At 37.8% G+C, this 17,457-nt stretch overlaps 1 protein-coding gene across 2 annotated transcripts; it reads left to right on the top strand.

Annotated features, from left to right (window-relative positions):
- Window positions 1-1,475: 1,475 nt before the first annotated feature.
- On the top strand, window positions 1,476-6,021 carry LOC145132470 (heterogeneous nuclear ribonucleoprotein 1-like). 2 transcript variants are annotated; one of them, XM_079067252.1, is made up of 10 exons: window positions 1,476-1,682; window positions 2,019-2,108; window positions 2,264-2,700; window positions 2,808-2,964; window positions 3,133-3,303; window positions 3,369-3,475; window positions 3,713-3,781; window positions 3,864-3,904; window positions 4,089-4,170; window positions 5,000-5,107. In XM_079067252.1, exons 1-9 carry the CDS (start codon window positions 1,512-1,514, stop codon window positions 4,148-4,150), a joined length of 1,305 nt encoding a protein of 434 aa, XP_078923378.1. In that variant the 5' UTR covers window positions 1,476-1,511; the 3' UTR covers window positions 4,151-4,170; window positions 5,000-5,107. The 2 variants fall into 2 exon arrangements, with proteins under 2 accessions (XP_078923378.1, XP_078923379.1); XM_079067253.1 differs by lacking the exons at window positions 1,476-1,682; window positions 2,019-2,108; window positions 2,264-2,700; ... (4 more) ...; window positions 3,864-3,904; window positions 4,089-4,170 and adding an exon at window positions 4,373-4,829 and having other exon boundaries at window positions 5,000-6,021.
- Window positions 6,022-17,457: the final 11,436 nt, after the last annotated feature.

Genomic DNA, 17,457 nt, shown 5'->3' with positions numbered 1-17,457 from the left:
GGATGAACGGGCAGGACAGATTTGTCCTTTAGAATTAACAAAAAGATAAAATGAAAGTATGTTGCTATTGATTGTAACGTTTGTTAAAGAATGCATGCAGGGGTAGGGGTATATTAGTCCAATTTGATGTACTTCATAGTTAAAGAATGCAGAAAACCGATATTTGAGTATATTTCATATTGATCAAATATAAGTAAAGGGTAAAAATGGTATTTTACCAATAAAAAAATAAGTACCAACAGCAGGACATATTTGGCCTTTAAAGTTAGCAAACACAGAAAATGAAAGCATGCTGAGAAGTACAAATTTTTTATGGTTTCTAAATAAAAGCAACGCCAAATTGAAAAATACAATTTTCCTATTGTTTGATATTGTTTGGTTCCTGTTTTTGGGGGTTTTTTTTTTTTTCTGCTGGGACGTTTATTTTTTGTGGTTTTTTTGTGTTTTTGTTTTTTTGGATGCTCTTTGATGTGTTTTTTTTTTATTTGAAAACAATGTTACCCGAAGATGTAAGATTGGTCAACTTAATTAAGTTATAAAAATATCAAATTAAGAGTATATAATAATAGGATCCAAAAGTGGATAAGATTGACAGATATAAATAAAGGGTAAAAAGGGTTTTTAAGGGGTAGATAGGTTGTTAATATCATCTTCTTGGGCGTACATGTATATACACTACAAAGAGAAAACAAAAGACGAAAATGTCCTCCAGCATTTGATCCAGTGGATAGAATGGATAAGCATGAAAAATCAAAATTAACAACGATTGATGAAGGACGAAAATGCCCTAGCCATCATTATTGTTTGATTAGCAATCTGAAAGTAGGTTTTTAAGAAGCAGAAACAATTTTCGATTATGATTATCACACGCATACACATTGAGAATTGAGAAGCATAAACTGTTGTGTAAAAAACAACACAGAAATTAAAAAAAACACACAAGAAGATTCAACTAATAAACAAACAATCTGAAAGTAAGCTTTTAAGAAACTTACCGAACACCTCTTTTCTGCGATTGAGTGGAGGATTTTCGTCTGTGATTGAGTGGATGATTTTGGAGTACGATTGATGAAGGACGAAGGAGACACAATTTACCAAAGAAACGATTGATATAAAGGTTTGAAATATATATTGACTGTAATACGATTTCCATTGAATGCAATTGATAGCATTGATAGCATACCTTATATAAAAGATCGGATATCATAATAAGATGCTATGAAACGGGAATGTAATGAATTTTGGAGTTAATGCCCAGACCTGTTATAACCGAGTAATTCTAAAGACAACAGGGCGTAGTATATGTTTTGATACGCAGCTGAATCAAAGAGGGGTATAATAGGTATTTAACTTTGTAAAAATTCAGCTCTTTTCAATGCGACACTTGTTTATTAGACAGGGAGATGTTGCATTGTCCATAATCTAGCATCTATAATATTACTATATATACACACACAATCAATCGCTAGACTGTGCGCTTTAGAAAAGGCGGGAAAAAAAGCAAGAAGAAGATGGGAGGGTGGTCTCACCCAGAGATTTCACTGGAAGACTTGTTGAAATTGATCAAAGGGTTTGTTGATATCTTGATTTTAGCTTCTGGGTATCAATCATCTGGTCGCTTTGCTCATTGGGATCCGCTAAACATTAAAAAAGCTTTCCAATGGGGTCTTTTCTTCGAGAATGTGAGCAATCCCTATTTTCTTTTCTACTTTCCCTTTTTAAATTCCATACATTATGAATAGTATGAATGAAGAAGACTCTATCTTGATTCAATTTCCTCTTTCTGGTTTTGTGTTTTACTTTAAAATCCCGTGTAGTTTGTGGAACATGAAATTACAACAATTTTAAGCAAAAAAGGTTTGTTCCAATTTGAAATTGGTCGAATAGAATGAAGTAATTATGAATTAAATCTTTTGTGGTATAGGAGAATTTATATTATTAAGCCATTTCAATTGTTCTTTCATTGTTGATTGCTTTAGGGTAGGGTTTGTGGAACATGAAATTATCTATTTTTCCAGGTGTTTGAGAGTATAGATGGCAATCAAGACTCCATGGCTGAAGTCGATGCAGCCTTATCTAAACTGACATCCGATCCTCATTTTCCACAGGTGGAACATCTCTTAGCCCCTTTTCTATGCTCTTTTTTTCGCAAACAGTTTGAACTTAATGAGGAATGATTATTACTCATTTTACTCCTGACTTTCTCTATTAAGTCGTTCATTCTTTCTGCATTGACTTTCTCTAATTACATCTTGTTACTCAGGGTCTTACACATATATCATCCACTACACTTGGTAAAGCAAGATTTTATATACTTGAACATTTTATTCGCACACTACCAATGAGGGATGAACATCTCAAATCGGTTCTAAAAGCAACCATTGAAATGGATCTTGATGAACTTCAAAGGACAGAAACCGATTACTTGGATGTATATCTTGACAAGTTGATGCTGCAAAACACAACAAGGAGTCCTCAAGCTTCTGTTGAGGAGGGTAAAATGGACTTTTCTCCTAGGCCTTCTCCCAAGGCTAAAGCCTACACGAAAACCAATTTGACAGCGTTTGCTATTCAAGGAATCACAAAAAGGCAACTTGCAGTTTCATGTGTTTCATCAATAGAGACAAGTGTGGATGTTGTTTCTAAGACCATAGCACAAGGAACCTCAAATGAGCTTCAAGAACAACAAAAGGCTTATGTGTAAGTGATATTTTTGTCTTGTTAACATTCATTGATCATCATACTTATCCATAGAACAATTTGTAAGCAGTAATAATGATCAAAGACTAATTGATTATTTTAATCAGGTGGAGTAATTGGCGGATGAAAACCCTTTCATATCTACTTGATAAGCAGACTATCAGATTGGTTTCAGGTGCAAGCATGATTTTTTCTGCCCCTAAGGTTCAGTGGATACAGGTTTTTGAACAGTTAGATACATCAAGTGAAGAAATTGAGACATTTGTGAGTCATTTATAATTCAAAAAGTCAATTGATCTGTACACTTGAGAAGCAGTCAAACACTTTATCTAAACATGTGTTAAGTCAAAAGTTGCAACATTTTGGCATGAAGGAGTATATATAATATTTTTCACAAACATGTTTTTTTTAACCAATAATGAATCATGACAGGAGCTGTTACTGGTGGGATGTATATCAAGGAGATGGAATCATGTAATTAAAAAATTTATGTCGAGTTGTAATGAACCTTTTAGTATCTACACACTATACGAAGGAGTACACAACTTGATCTTGAAAAGATTTCAAAATGTCAAATTAATGGAGGAAACAAAGGACTCAAAGGTAGTCTTTCTGCTACAAAGTTCAGTTTATTTACAAATCATTCCACTTTTTGTTCCCATTTTCAGTTCAAGGAACATGAGATTGTTGAGTATCTTGATGCAAAATTAAGCAATCAAATTCATAGATTGTGGGAAATCCCTCCTGCACTTGTAGCATCATCTCTTCCTCCCTGGTAAACCGTTTCTTCTTTGATGCTTCCATTTTCTGTACCTTTAAATCTAATTATTACAAATTTAAAACATGTTGTAAGTTGGAACCTATTTATTTATGCACACACCTAAATAAATGTTTTTTCAGATGAAATATGGAACCAAGTTTATGCAAAAGTTTACCTGTAACCTGTTTAACCGGTTAAAATGCTTTTTACACGTGTGTTAAAACCAAGAGATGGGTTGTTTTCTGCTTGCAGGTCTCGTTTATTTGAAGCATATGCAAGTGAGTTATTGAGTCAATTCAAAGGGAAAACTACAAAGATTCGGTATCTATGTTTTCTTAAGCTTTATTATTGTTCTTATTTGATTCATGATTTCTATAATTATCGACCTGTTTTCTTTCTATAGATGCTGCAGTTGTAGTGATGGTAACAAGGAACACACAGAATGTGAGTTCTCTGTTCGTATTATTAGTGATTCCAGATGTAATTATAAATGTGTACCCATTTAAATATTGTAGACAATAATTAATGTAATCCTTTTGTAATGGTAAATATGGGTGATAAATAATTTTAACTTAATAATAAAAAATTTCATGGGATAGAGATTTTAATTGTTTGAATCTTTTTGCAGGTGACGTTGCTGAGAGGATTTGGTGCCTCTACATTTTTCATGTATCAAAAATCCAGACTTGATGTCCCTTGAAAAACTTAATGTAAGTTTTTTTGTTGTGTATCAATCGATTTTTTGTAATTTATTAACACTTATATTATATTTTGGATCCCGTTTATTTTTAGCCAAACTTAACTATTCTCGGAAATGCCCCTTTTAATCAAAATAGATCAAGTTTGACTAAAAAATATATAATACCATAAATATCTTCACACATATTAAAAGCTCTATAAGAATTATTCGATTGAAACGTATATTGCTGAAACGGTGGCGTTTCTTGGTGGGATGGGGGGAGCGGGCGACTTCCTTTTTCTTGCTATTTTCACCGTATCTTTCAACAAATACTGCGTTTTCCGGGAAGTGGCACTCGGAATCTGTGGAACATTAGCATACAAACCCTAACCCTAAATTCAAGCCTCTGCAACTCAACCTCAACTGAGGGTTTCCACGTCTTTCTGTGCGAGAAATAAACTGGTGTCAATGGATTCAGACGAAGGGAAGTTATTCATCGGAGGAATAGCATGGGACACCACCGAGGAAACCCTTAGAGATTACTTCAGCAAGTACGGCCATGTCTCTCAGACTGTTATCATGCGCGACAAGACCACCGGCCGTCCACGTGGCTTCGGCTTCGTAGTTTTCTCAGATCCTTCCCTTCTCGATTCTGTTCTTCAAGATAGACATACTATTGAAGGCCGAACTGTAAGAAATTGCTATTCGATTTTGTACGTCATTGTTTTGGGTTTGGGGTTTTAGTTTCGCGATCATTGTATAACAATGTATGATTATAGTGTTTCACCTCGTTTTCCAGTTATAAATTCAATTTCAGATTCGGCGGCTCATGTATTCTGTGGTTCGTTTCTAATGTGCAGGTGGAAGCTAAGAGGGCATTATCGAGGGAAGAACAGCAAACGTCTAGACCTGCAAGCAATGTTGGGAGGAGCTCCGGTGGGGCAGGGACAGGAGGAAATTACAGAACCAAAAAGATATTTGTTGGCGGTTTACCTTCCACCTTGACAGAGGACCAATTCCGTCAATACTTTGAAACTTATGGTGATATAACGGATGTAGTAATCATGTTTGACCAAACCACCAACAGACCTCGTGGATTTGGTTTCATCTCATTTGATACAGAAGATGCTGTTGATAGAGTTCTTCAAAAGACCTTCCATGAACTCAACAATAAGCTTGTTGAGGTGAAACGAGCACTTCCTAAAGACGCTAATCCTGGCGGCAATGGCAGTGGCAGTGGCGGTGGCGCACGTGGTGGTGGATATCAAGGTAGCAATTCCAGCTCATATGATAGTCAAATGGATGGTAATAGATTCCTGCAACAAACCACCGGCGGTGGCTACCCAACATATTCCGGCTATGGTCAACCAAGTTATGGTTTTGGAGGTGGATATGGAAGTTATGGTGTTGGTGGTTATGGTGGTGGCGGCTATGGTGGTGCATATGGGAACCCTGGTTATGGAAATCCTGGTGCAGTGAAAACCCAATGGGGTGGTCAAAGTTCTGGTTATGGTCCAAATATGGGTTATGGAGGAGGTGGTCAATCTGCATCAATGGGTCAATCTGCAGGTGGAGCTTCTGGGTATGGTGGTCAAGGTTATGGTTACGGAAACTATGGTGGTAATGATGGCTACAATGCCGGGTATGGAGGTGGTGGTGGTGGTGGGCAGTTTGGGGCAGGAGGTGGTGGTGGAGATCAGCAAGGGGGAGGTGGTGGCGGTGGCAATATGGAGGGTGGGTATAACAGGCAAACAGGTTACTAGAAGTTTGTATGTCGTTTTTTTTTTAAAGTGTGGTTTGTAGGTCGAAATATGTGTAGCTCAAGTTTGCTATAGTTTGTTTGTATGTGTTTCCATTTATCAATTGCTTTCATCTTTTTTCATTTGAGTTGCAGGTTTTTCCATTGATTTCATTTTCATATTGATCGATGTTAATCATTTTTAGGCCCCTCTTACATGCGACTGGACTAGAAGTTGTTGATATGATAATGTCGGACCAAAATTTGACATATGTGCTAAAAGCCTAAAATAGAAGTTGTGGACATGATATAAGCCACTTTGTATAACATCCCCCAAGAGACCGAATGGTATAAACTATAAACCAATAGGGGTGTTTGAATTATGATTCTACTAGACGAATATCCATGAAATAAAATTACGATAGTTAAACTTTTCGTGATCATATGTTATTGTAAATGTTATCTTATTTATATTAACTAATTTTTTTTAATGAGGTTTTAATTTCATCATGATAATTGTTTAAATTATCGACAAATTTATAAATTTATGGTATTTTTAACTATTATTGTTACAAATTAATTTAAAAACAATTAATTGAATTTTAGTTATTATAAAAAATAGTTTTTGGACCTTTTTTAATAGGCTTAAGGGTGTGTAGCGGTTTAGGGATGTGGGAACCGGAACCGTGGCCGGAAATACAATACCGCCACCACGGTTTAAGGTGGTGCGGTTTAGGAATGAGGGGAGGCTACACCGCCGACTCTCTTCACCCCATTAGCTGATTTTTTTTTGCTTTTTCTTATTAAAATAGTAACATTCAAAAAAAATATTTCTCTTTTTTTTAGTTTCAACGGCTAGAAACAATATTTTTTCGATTTTTTTAATACATTTAACACTCTATAAATATTAAATACGAAACAAACTTAACTAATTTTCAAACTTATTTCTACTTATTTTCTCAAAAAAAAAAAAAAAAACCACTCAAACACAATGTCATCATTGTCATCTTCGTCCTCCGATTTGATGGCTCAAGAATTGGCGTTATTTGTCGGTTCCGTCATGGCAAAATAGTGGTTTATTTCCTAAACCGACAAGGTCAAAGCTCACGTTCACGACCTAAAACAAGAAACCCTTCGATGCGGAGAAATCATGAAGTCGGGCACACTCGTCTTATAGAAGACTATTTTGCAGATGACGTCGTGTAAGCTGAAAAGTTTCGACGGCGGTTCCGGATGAGGAAAAAGTTATTTTTACGTATTGTTGGCGATTTGGAAGACCGTTTTCTATATTTCCAGTGGAAGCGGGATGTGAGACGCAGAAATTTTTTTTCTCCAATTAAAAAATGCACAATCTCAATCCGTTAGTTAGCTTACGGCATGAGAGCAGACAAATGAGACGAGTATTTAAAGATGTCCGAGTGTACCACACGGGATAGTGCGTACAAGTTCGCAAAAGTTATTACTTTGATTTACGGGCAACGATATTTGCATAAACCAATTATCAATGATGTCCACCAATTGTACACAGTGCATGAAAGTAAGCATGGGTTCCCAGGAATGCTAGGTAGTATTGATTTCATGCACTGGTCTTGGGCATTATGCCCTAACGCATGACGTGGTCAATACATGCGGGGCGATCATAGAGAGTTGATGATTGTTTTAGAAGCAATCGCATCACATGATCTTTGCATATGGCATGCATGCTTTGGTCCAGCTGTTGCAAACAACGACATCGATGTTCTAGATCAGCCGCCGGTATTCAACGACATATACCTTGGAAAGTCGCACGATGTATCGTTTGAAGCAAATAAGGTAGCATATAAGTGCGGGTACTATCTTACCAACATGATATTGTTGGATTAGTGTCTAAGCCCGTAACTATATTTGGTAAGTAATTGTCCCAGTTGTGCATGGTCCTTTTGGGTTGCCTTCACCATAGCAACTTGACAGAGTGATTTATGAAGAGAGAGAAGATATGATTTATTAATATATTATGAGAATAATATATTAAAGGAATAATCATATTATTTAATTAATATTGGTCATAGATTAATTAAGAATTAATTTGGTGACTAAAAGTGATTAAATAAATAAAGGGGACTAGAACTGTCAATTGTGTGATAGTTGGTTTTGGGCTATGGACCCTTATGAATATAGGGTGGACGAAATTAAGGTGTATGGACTCCTTGAATTCGTCCAAGCCTTATTCTAGAGGGATCCTTGGATTGCTTAGGGCCTAAGTTATTCAATTAGGGTTTCAGGATGTAACCCTAGCAGCTCAAGTATTTAAAGACCCAAAGGGCTACAGAAATCGGCTACCAGAAACCCTTAGGAGTTCTTAGAGCCGATTTTGTGCCCACATCCTCTCTTCAAATCATCCTCTTGCTAGTTGGTGTTTGTAAGCCATTAGAGGAATGACAATTGTGGCTCTAAGCTCCAAGAACAAGAAGATTCAAGCAAGCAACAAGAGGTAATCATCTAGATCTGAATTTCTTATATCAAATTTGATTTGTATACACTAGATCTAAGGTTTGCAAGACTTGGATAAATTGCATGTTCAATTAGAGAAACCTAGATCCAAGCATTAGGGTTTGCATGTGCACATAGGAAAGTTCTTATGGCTCAAACCCATCAGTGGTATCAGAGCTTTGATTGATTTCTATTGAATTGATGCATTGTTTATTTGTTCAAGCTTTGGAAAAATCGTTTTTCTGCCTCCTGACTGACAAACTCGGCGAGTCCCATTGTGGAGTCGACTAGTAGGATGAACTCGACGAGTCCATAAGGGGACTCGGCGAGTCGGAGCGTCTGTCAGAGTGATTTTCAGGATTTCTTGCTGTTTTGCTTTAGGATACTTACCTAAATCGTTTTGGTTCAATAAAATCCGAATTTTATCATCTTTTTGTCAATATCCTCAACAAAACAAAAGATAATTACCAATTGTTTAAATAATAATTTCCTTATTTGATAATAATTGATTATTTGAATTAATTGTTGAATTATCTTGCAAGTAATATTGACTAGGTCAAATTTAGATAATCATTGAATTAATTGTTTACTTTATATTATTTGCTATTTGATCCTTTGTGTTTTGAAAAGTTCAAAACTTGTCCTCAAGTTTTGAAATTTAAATTTTGTGATTAAAAGTTTAATTTGAACTATTTAAATTTCAAACCTTAGAATTTTAAAAGTTTTAAAATTCAACCTTATACTTATAATATTATAAGATTAATATATATATTATAACTTAAATGCTAGTCTTACCGTTAGTAGGCCTCATTCACGAAGCCGATCTATAAGGGGGGTATAAGGTTATGGCCTATAAAATGGCCGTTTAATGGGTGTCCATTCTCACCCACCGCTTCCTTGATTGGTGGAGGGTCGTTAGCCGAACGGGTAGGATAGGGCAAACTTTCCTCATTTAAAAGTATAATGAATCTATATAAAGTAACTAAATGTTTTTACAAAATTCCCAATCTTAGTTACTTTAGGCAAAAGTGAATTTGATGCAATTCCATGAAATTACACTTTGTACCCTTGCTAAGACGTTAATGGAGCGTGTGTGGTTAACCGGCATATTAATTGGGTTCTAAGCAAAGGTGGCAAAGGGTGACTCATTGTTTGTCATAGTTCGATGGAGCGTGTGTGGTTAACCGGCACATCGAATAGGTGACTGTAACAATGAGGACACGATGTACATTTGCATGGTTATTCACATCCACTTTGTGATCCTCGGCATCCCAGTCACAAACTAGAGGGGCATATCGAGATTTAAACATGCCATTGAAAAGTTCAATGAATCTCAAAAGATCTAGGAGTTTTTCAATACATTTAAAACTTAATCTCTTTTTCGTTTTTCATGGTGGAGAATTAGTGAATCGACATTCACTTGCCTTCAAATTATTTACTTGTTAGATTACGGCATCCCATTTCTAATTTGTGAATAATGTTGTTGGTTCCTAGCCCTAATTTTTCATTTGGGTGATTAATTGGGGAAATTCGTATCTAATCAACTTTGTTCTTTTTCCTTTTCAGATGTCGAACGCAAACAACAACGCTTCTGGTTCAAACTCCTGTGGTTTGTTCTCACTCATGAACTTGTGTGGGAAAGTGATCTTTGATGGGACCAATTTCAGTAATTGGATCCGCAACATTCGCATGGCCACTCGCTACGAGGACAAAGAATACGTCCTCGATGAGAAGCTAAAGGAGATTGACATCGACACTGCTACCGCTGAAGAGATTGCGGCTTATGAGGCCCACGAGCGTGATGCCACGAAAGTCCATTGCATCATGCTGGCGGCTATGACTGCAGAACTCCAGAAGTCCTATGAGGACAAGTACCCCTATGAGATGCATCAGGATCTGCTGGAACGCTACCACCAGAGCGCTAGGCAAGAAAGGTATGAGATCATCACTTCGATGATCACTACCAAAATGGGTAATGGAGAGTCCCTTACCGCTCATCTGCAAAAGATGCAGAGATATGTCAATCGCCTGCTGAAGTTGAATGTGAACTTCGATGAAGAGCTGGAAATTGACATCATCCTTCACTCATTGCTTTCCTGCTATAGCCAGTTCCGCATGACCTACCACATGAATAAGGAAGAGGTCTCCTTGAGCAAGCTTCAGGGCTTGTTGAGGACTGCTGAGAGCAACCTCAAGGATAAATCTGTTGCATCAACTCCAACTCCTGCTGCTGCCCCTGTCTTGGCAATAGGGCAAGGGAAGGGTAAGAATAAGAAGGCTCCCTCAAGGGGACACCACAAGGGAAAGTCCCAAGATGGCACCTCTCCTAGTGGAACCAAAGTTGGTTCTGCTAAACCCAACTCTAACCCTAAGGAGGCAGAGTGCCACTACTGCCACAAGATAGGGCATTGGAAGAGAAGCTGCTCAGAATATCTGCAGGCCATCAAGGATGGGAAGATCAAGCCATCTTTTGCAGGTATTTACACAATTAAATCTAATGGTTTATCACATGCTACTTCTTGGGTTCTTGATACAGGATGTGGTTTTCACATATGTTCTGATTTGCAGGGACTAAAAGGAAATAGGGATGTGGAGCATGGAATGATGAATCTGATCATGGGAAACAGAAGATCATCGCCTGTGACCAAGATTGGAGTATACTCCTTAGTGCTTAGTAATGGATAAGGTTTAAATTTGAGTAATTGTTGCTATTCGCCAGATATGGCAAGAAACATCATTTCATTTCATGGTTTATATAGACAAGGTTTTAGATATTCATTTGATAATGAAAAGGGTTCTATTTATGCTTATCTTAATAATGTTTTATATTTTGAAGCATTGCCTTGTAATGGAATATATGAAACTGTGATGGTTGTAGATAACTTAGGAAATGATGTGTTGTGTGTGGATTCTTCCAATAGTATGGATAAGGCATGCTTGTGGCATTGTCGTCTTGGACATGTCAACAAGAAACGCATAGCCCAACTCCAAAAGGATGGAGTGTTGGAGTCATTCGATCTTAGGGACGATGACGTGTACGAGTCTTGTTTACTTGGAAAGATGACAAAGTCACCCTTCACTGGCACTTGTGCGAGGGGTGAGGGTTTATTGGATCTCATACATACAGATGTATGTGGACCCTTTAGATCCACCACAAGGGATGCGAATCGCTTCTATGTGACTTTCACAGACGATTATAGCAGATATGGGTATATCTACTTAATCAAGCACAAGTCAGAAACCTTTGAAAAGTTCAAAGAGTTTAAACAAGAAGTGGAAAATCAGTTGGGCAGGAAAATCATGATGCTTCGATCTGATCGAGGTGGAGAGTACCTAAGTCTTGAATTCCACGACTATCTCAAGGAATGCGGAATTGTTTCACAATTAACGCCACCTAGGACACCACAGTTGAATGGTGTGGCTGAGAGGCGTAATCGAACCTTGCTAGACATGGTTCGTTCCATGATAAGTCATGCTTCACTACCTATCTCATTCTGGGGGTATGCCTTAGAGACTGCCGCCCATATCCTTAACTTAGTCCCTACGAAGAAGGTTGCCAAAACACCTCACGAAATGTGGACAGGGAAGGCTCCCTTGTTGGCACATATCAAGGTTTGGGGTTGCGAGGTTTTCGTAAGACGAGAGACTCACGACAAGCTCGAACCTCGTAGTGAGCGATGTATTTTCATCGGCTACCCGCAGAAATCCTTTGGATATCTCTTCTACAGACCGAGTGACAATGTTGTCTTCGTTGCGAGGAGAGGGGTTTTCTGAGAGCGAGAACTCATAAGCCAAGGAAACAGTGGGGGACAAATCGATCTTGAATAGCTTCAAGAGTCGAGCGATGAAGGAACCTCTAACACTGGCGCTCAACCTGAGGGGGCAACTCCGGTGGAACCGATTAACGAGTCCTTACCTCTTAGACGTTCCGAAAGGGTTAGTGTTCCACCCCAGTTTTATGGTTTTCATATTACTACAGAAGGGGATACGTTCATTAGTGATAGTACACTAGTGAATCTGGACAAACCTAACAGCTATAAGGAAGCCATGGCAGTCCCGGAGTCTGCGAAATGGAAAGAGGCTATGGACAGCGAGATTCAGTCCATGTATGACAACCAAGTTTGGAATTTGGTTGACAATGTACCAGGTCATAAGACGGTCGGGTGCAAGTGGATCTTCAAGAAGAAGACTGACGTGGATGGGAATGTACACACTTATAAGGCACGATTGGTTGCGAAGGGTTTCACTCAAACTCCTGGAGTTGACTACGACGAAACCTTCTCACCAGTTGCGAAGATAAAGTCTATCAGGGTGATGATGGCCATTGCTGCATTTCATTACTATGAAATATGGCAGATGGATGTCAAAACCGCTTTCCTTAATGGGAAGTTAGCTGAGGATGTTTACATGGCTCAGCCAGAGGGTTTTGTCAATACGAAACATCCCAATAGAATGTGTAAGCTTGAGAAGTCCATTTATGGACTTAAGCAAGCATCTCGCAGGTGCAATCTTTGTTTTGATGAGAAGGTCAAAGAGTTTGGTTTTCTGCGAAGCGAAGATGAATCATGTGTATATGTCAAAGCTAGTGGGAGTGTAGTGAGTTTCCTCATATTGTATGTCGATGACATACTGCTCATAGGAAACGACGTCCCGACACTGCAGGAGGTTAAGTCCTGGCTCGGGAAGTGCTTCGCTATGAAGGACCTTGGAGAGGCTTCCTATATTTTGGGAATAAGGATAGTGAGAAACATAAGTAAGAGACTAATAGGACTTAGTCAGAATACTTACTTGGACAAAGTACTAAAACGTTTTAGTATGGAGAATTCAAAGAAAGGGGAGTTACCAATCCAAAGTAATGCCAAGTTGAGTAAGACTCAAAGTCCGAGTACTGAAGTCGAGATAGCAGAGATGAGGCGAGTACCTTACGCTTACGCAGTTGGCTCAATCATGTATGCTATGACTTGTACTCGCCTTGATGTGGCCTTCACTTTGAGCATGGTCAGCAGATATCAAGGGAACCCTGGCAGAGCGCATTGGATTGCAGTCAAGAATATTCTTAAGTACCTTCGGAGGACCAAGGAATGGTTTCTAGTCTTCGGTGGAAGTGATGACTTAAAGGTGCGAGGGTACAGTGACGCCAGTTTTCAGACCGACAGGGACAACTACTGTTCGCAGTCGGGCTGGGTCTTTACCCTTAATGGAGGAGTGGTGACTTGGAAAAGTTCCAAACAGGAGACTGTAGCTGATTCAACGTGCGAATCAGAGTATATAGCGGCAAGCGAAGCGTCAAAGGAGGAAATATGGTTGAAGAACTTCATTGGAGACCTTGGAGTTGTGCCGACCATATAAGAGCCTATGGAAATTTTCTGTGATAATGAAGGAGCGGTTTCCTTGACCAAGGAACCAAGGGATCATGGTAGATCTCGACATATCGACAGAAAATATCACTTTATTCGACATCGGGTGGAAGAAGGGCTCCTCGTAGTGAAGAGGGTATCGTCAGAGGATAACCCAGCAGATCCGCTTACGAAGGGACTGAGCAGGGTTAAGCACTTGCAGCACGCTAGGAGCATTGGGCTGATGGACGATATTAGTTTAGATTAGATAGTTTAGAAACGTGTAATAGATAAATTGTAATTAACATTCGATGATTAAATAAAAGGAGTATTATTTATTAGTAATGTTACTGTCTTATGTTAATCATTTACCTATTGTTTCATTTTGCATGTTTTGACTTCCTGAATAATTGAATTATTTGATAATGATCGAATTATTCGAACAGTCCACAGTCGTTCATATGTTGGAAGTAGATATGAATGAAGACTGTCATGAATTGGTGTGTAGAATGTCTAAAATGTATTAGACATAGCAAAGGTTTGCTACAACGTTCATGAGTGCTTATGAACTTGATTTGAGCATTGGAATAAACCCACGCTTGCTGGAATCGCTTCATGGAATTCATCACGAGCGATCGCAAGACGGTAATATCATATGGTCTTAATGTTGGGTTTTGAGCATTCTAACACTCCTATGGTGTACATGCAACCCTATAAACCTTGGATCTATGTTTTCTCTATTATACATGCAAATATTAACTATTCCAAGGTTTCATCCTAACTAGCATATTATGAAGCACCTATACTACAAAGTTCTAGTTAGATGACATACCTTTTGATGTAGCTTGATGTCTTCAAGCTTTAAGAGCTTAGCCCCAATAGTGTGGAAGCCTCAAATGGAATCACAAATCACCAAAACACCTTGGAAGAACTTGAGAGAATATGTATGCACACTAAAATCGGCCCACTCTTATTTTCACACACTTGTGTCAATTTTGTGAGCCAAGGACCCCTTTATATATTATGGAGGATTAGGGTTACATCCATGTAAACCCTAATACCCATGACCTTTCATTTACATAGGATCCATGGGTTAAAAGCTCCATGGACCATCCATGAAAGCTTAGCCCAACCTAAATGAACTTGGCCCATTCCATATATATAAGAGTCCATATTTAATTAGTTCTTTTTGATCACTTAATTAATTCTAAATTAATTCTTGATCAATACTAATTAAATAATATGATTCCATATTAATATATTAGAACTTATAATATATTAATATAAATCATAAATATACTATTCTCAAAAGACTATCCATATAAATTGTGTCGGTGAAGTGCAACCCAAATGGACCATGCCGGGTCGGGTCAAGTACATACCAAATATAGTTATGGACTTAGACATTAATCCAACACTTAAAACCTAGATATATGGTTTGTTGTTTGCTAATTGGTTGTGCATTGATAATGCGTAAATGCGTCAGTAACTTGATGTTATAAAACGCATTGTTGTGTATGATTTGATTAGTGGATAATAAATGCATATAAGTCGAAGTTTATCTGTTCCTTTTATCCTAAGAGGGTAAAAGCGATATCAGGGCCCCTCGATGAATTGATTTGACTTATGTGTCGGGCCCGGTCAGGACTGAATTGATGTGTTCAATTAAGTTCTATGTCAAATGAATCTGAGATCGAGAAACTAACTGATGGACAATAAGTATGACTATGTTCCATGTAATTGTCCACATGATATCTAGAACAGAGGATTATACGATCCCTTATCTAAAGGACAGGTTATTGATAAGATCAGAGTTCGAAAGCGTCTTTGAGAGCTACGATTGCTAAACGGATTGTGCTTGCATTTGTAGTTACTAGACTTATCCAAGTGGGAGACTGTTGGATTAGTGTCTAAGCCCGTAACTATATTTGGTAAGTACTTGACCCGGTTGTGCATGGTCCTTTTGGGTTGCCTTCACCATAGCAACTTGACAGGGTGATTTATGAAGAGAGAGAAGATATTATGATTTATTAATATATTATGAGAATAATATATTAAAGGAATAGTCATATTATTTAATTAATATTGGTCATAGATTAATTAAGAATTAATTTGGTGACTAAAAGTGATTAATTAAATAAAGGGGACTGGAACTGTCAATTGTGTGATAGTTGGTTTTGGGCTATGGACCCTTATGAATATAGGGTGGACGAAATTAAGGTGTATGGACTCCTTAAATTCGTCCAAGCCTTATTCTAGAGGGATCCTTGGATTGCTTAGGGCCTAAGTTATTCAATTAGGGTTTCAGGATGTAACCCTAGCAGCTCAAGTATTTAAAGACCCCAAAGGCTACAGAAATCGGCTACCAGAAACCCTTAGGAGTTCTTAGAGCCGATTTTGTGCCCACATCCTCTCTTTAAATCATCCTCTTGCTAGTTGGTGTTTGTAAGCCATTAGAGGAGTGACAATTGTGACTCTAAGCTCCAAGAACAAGAAGATTCAAGCAAGCAACAAGAGGTAATCATATAGATCTGAATTTCTTATATCAAATTTGATTTGTATACACTAGATCTAAGGTTTGCAAGACTTGGATAAATTGCATGTTCAATTAGAGAAACCTAGATCCAAGCATTAGGGTTTGCATGTGCACATAGGAAAGTTCTTATGGCTCAAACGCATCAGATATATCCTACTTTATCTGCTTTTGTGAAATCGTTCATATGTCCGAACAACGAAAAAGAAAAAAGTTTAAGGAGGCACAAGAGTCAGTTGGGAAGGACGTGGAGCGAACATTTGGTGTACTCAAGAGGCGTTGGAAAATACTACAAGTCGGGGCACAGTCATATGAAGTGAAAAGGTTGCAACACATAATGTATGTGTGCATCATAATATGATTCTAGAAGATGAAGGAAGAGTGATATGTCGTTATGATGAAAACAAAGTTTTACCAAACGTCAAAGGAGCAGTTGTTGGTATGCAAGAGTATAGGGAAAATAGAAGAGAAGTACATGATCGCGACATTCATCACGCCCTTCGTGCGGATTTGGTGGATCACGTATACAGGGTTCGCGTACAGCCACAACCTGAGTATTTGCACGATGATTTGTTTGACAAATCCGATGAAAAATCGGATATGTTTTTCGATGACTCGGGCGTAGGGGTGGCAATTGGTCGGGTTGGGTCATAAACAGGTTGACATGTTTAATTAAATGGGTTGACAATCTCTACCCAACCCAACCTGTTTAAGTAAATGGGTTGAGAACTCCCAACCCAACCCAACATTTTCAGTAAATGGGTTGAAATCGGGTTGATCTATTTATTGTTGTCCTAACCCAACCTATTTACTAAACATGTTAAAATCGGGTTGACACGTTTAATTTTTCACAAAAAACCCTTTAAACACCAAATAAAACTACATCTTAAAAGATATAACAATTGTTCAAGTTTGAAAACAATACAACAATAAGTTTATCGGCCCATAACACAAACACAAATCAAGTGTTTACAACTATAAAACATTATGAATATATAATTTCTAAATTCTATGCAACTCGACTATAACTTTTACCAACTGGAATTCCAGTAACCGTTACAAACCCATGGTTTCTAATAAATAAAAAATAGTCAAAATATAATGATCAACTAAATAATAATACTAAATAAATATAAATTAAAAAATATTAAACGGGTTAGGAATTTCAACCCTAACCCAACCCATTTAATTAAACAGGTTAGACGGATTGACCCATTTAATTAAACCGGTTCAAAATCTAAA

The sequence above is a fragment of the Lactuca virosa genome, chromosome 8, assembly GCF_052849685.1.
Source record: "Lactuca virosa cultivar CGN04683 chromosome 8, Lactuca_virosa_CGN04683_v6, whole genome shotgun sequence".
In the NCBI taxonomy this organism is placed as follows: Eukaryota; Viridiplantae; Streptophyta; class Magnoliopsida; order Asterales; family Asteraceae; genus Lactuca; species Lactuca virosa.
This window is presented reverse-complemented; position numbering and strand designations above follow the sequence as displayed.

Excerpts from the sequence above, each read along its gene's own strand:
- LOC145132470 (XM_079067252.1), top strand. The coding sequence starts at position 1,512 with ATGGGAGGGTGGTCTCACCCAGAGATTTCACTGGAAGACTTGTTGAAA. Across the intron at positions 3,304-3,368 it reads AGGAAACAAAGGACTCAAAG|TTCAAGGAACATGAGATTGT; the intron begins GTAGTCTTTCTG and ends TCCCATTTTCAG. Across the intron at positions 3,905-4,088 it reads TAACAAGGAACACACAGAAT|GTGACGTTGCTGAGAGGATT; the intron begins GTGAGTTCTCTG and ends ATCTTTTTGCAG.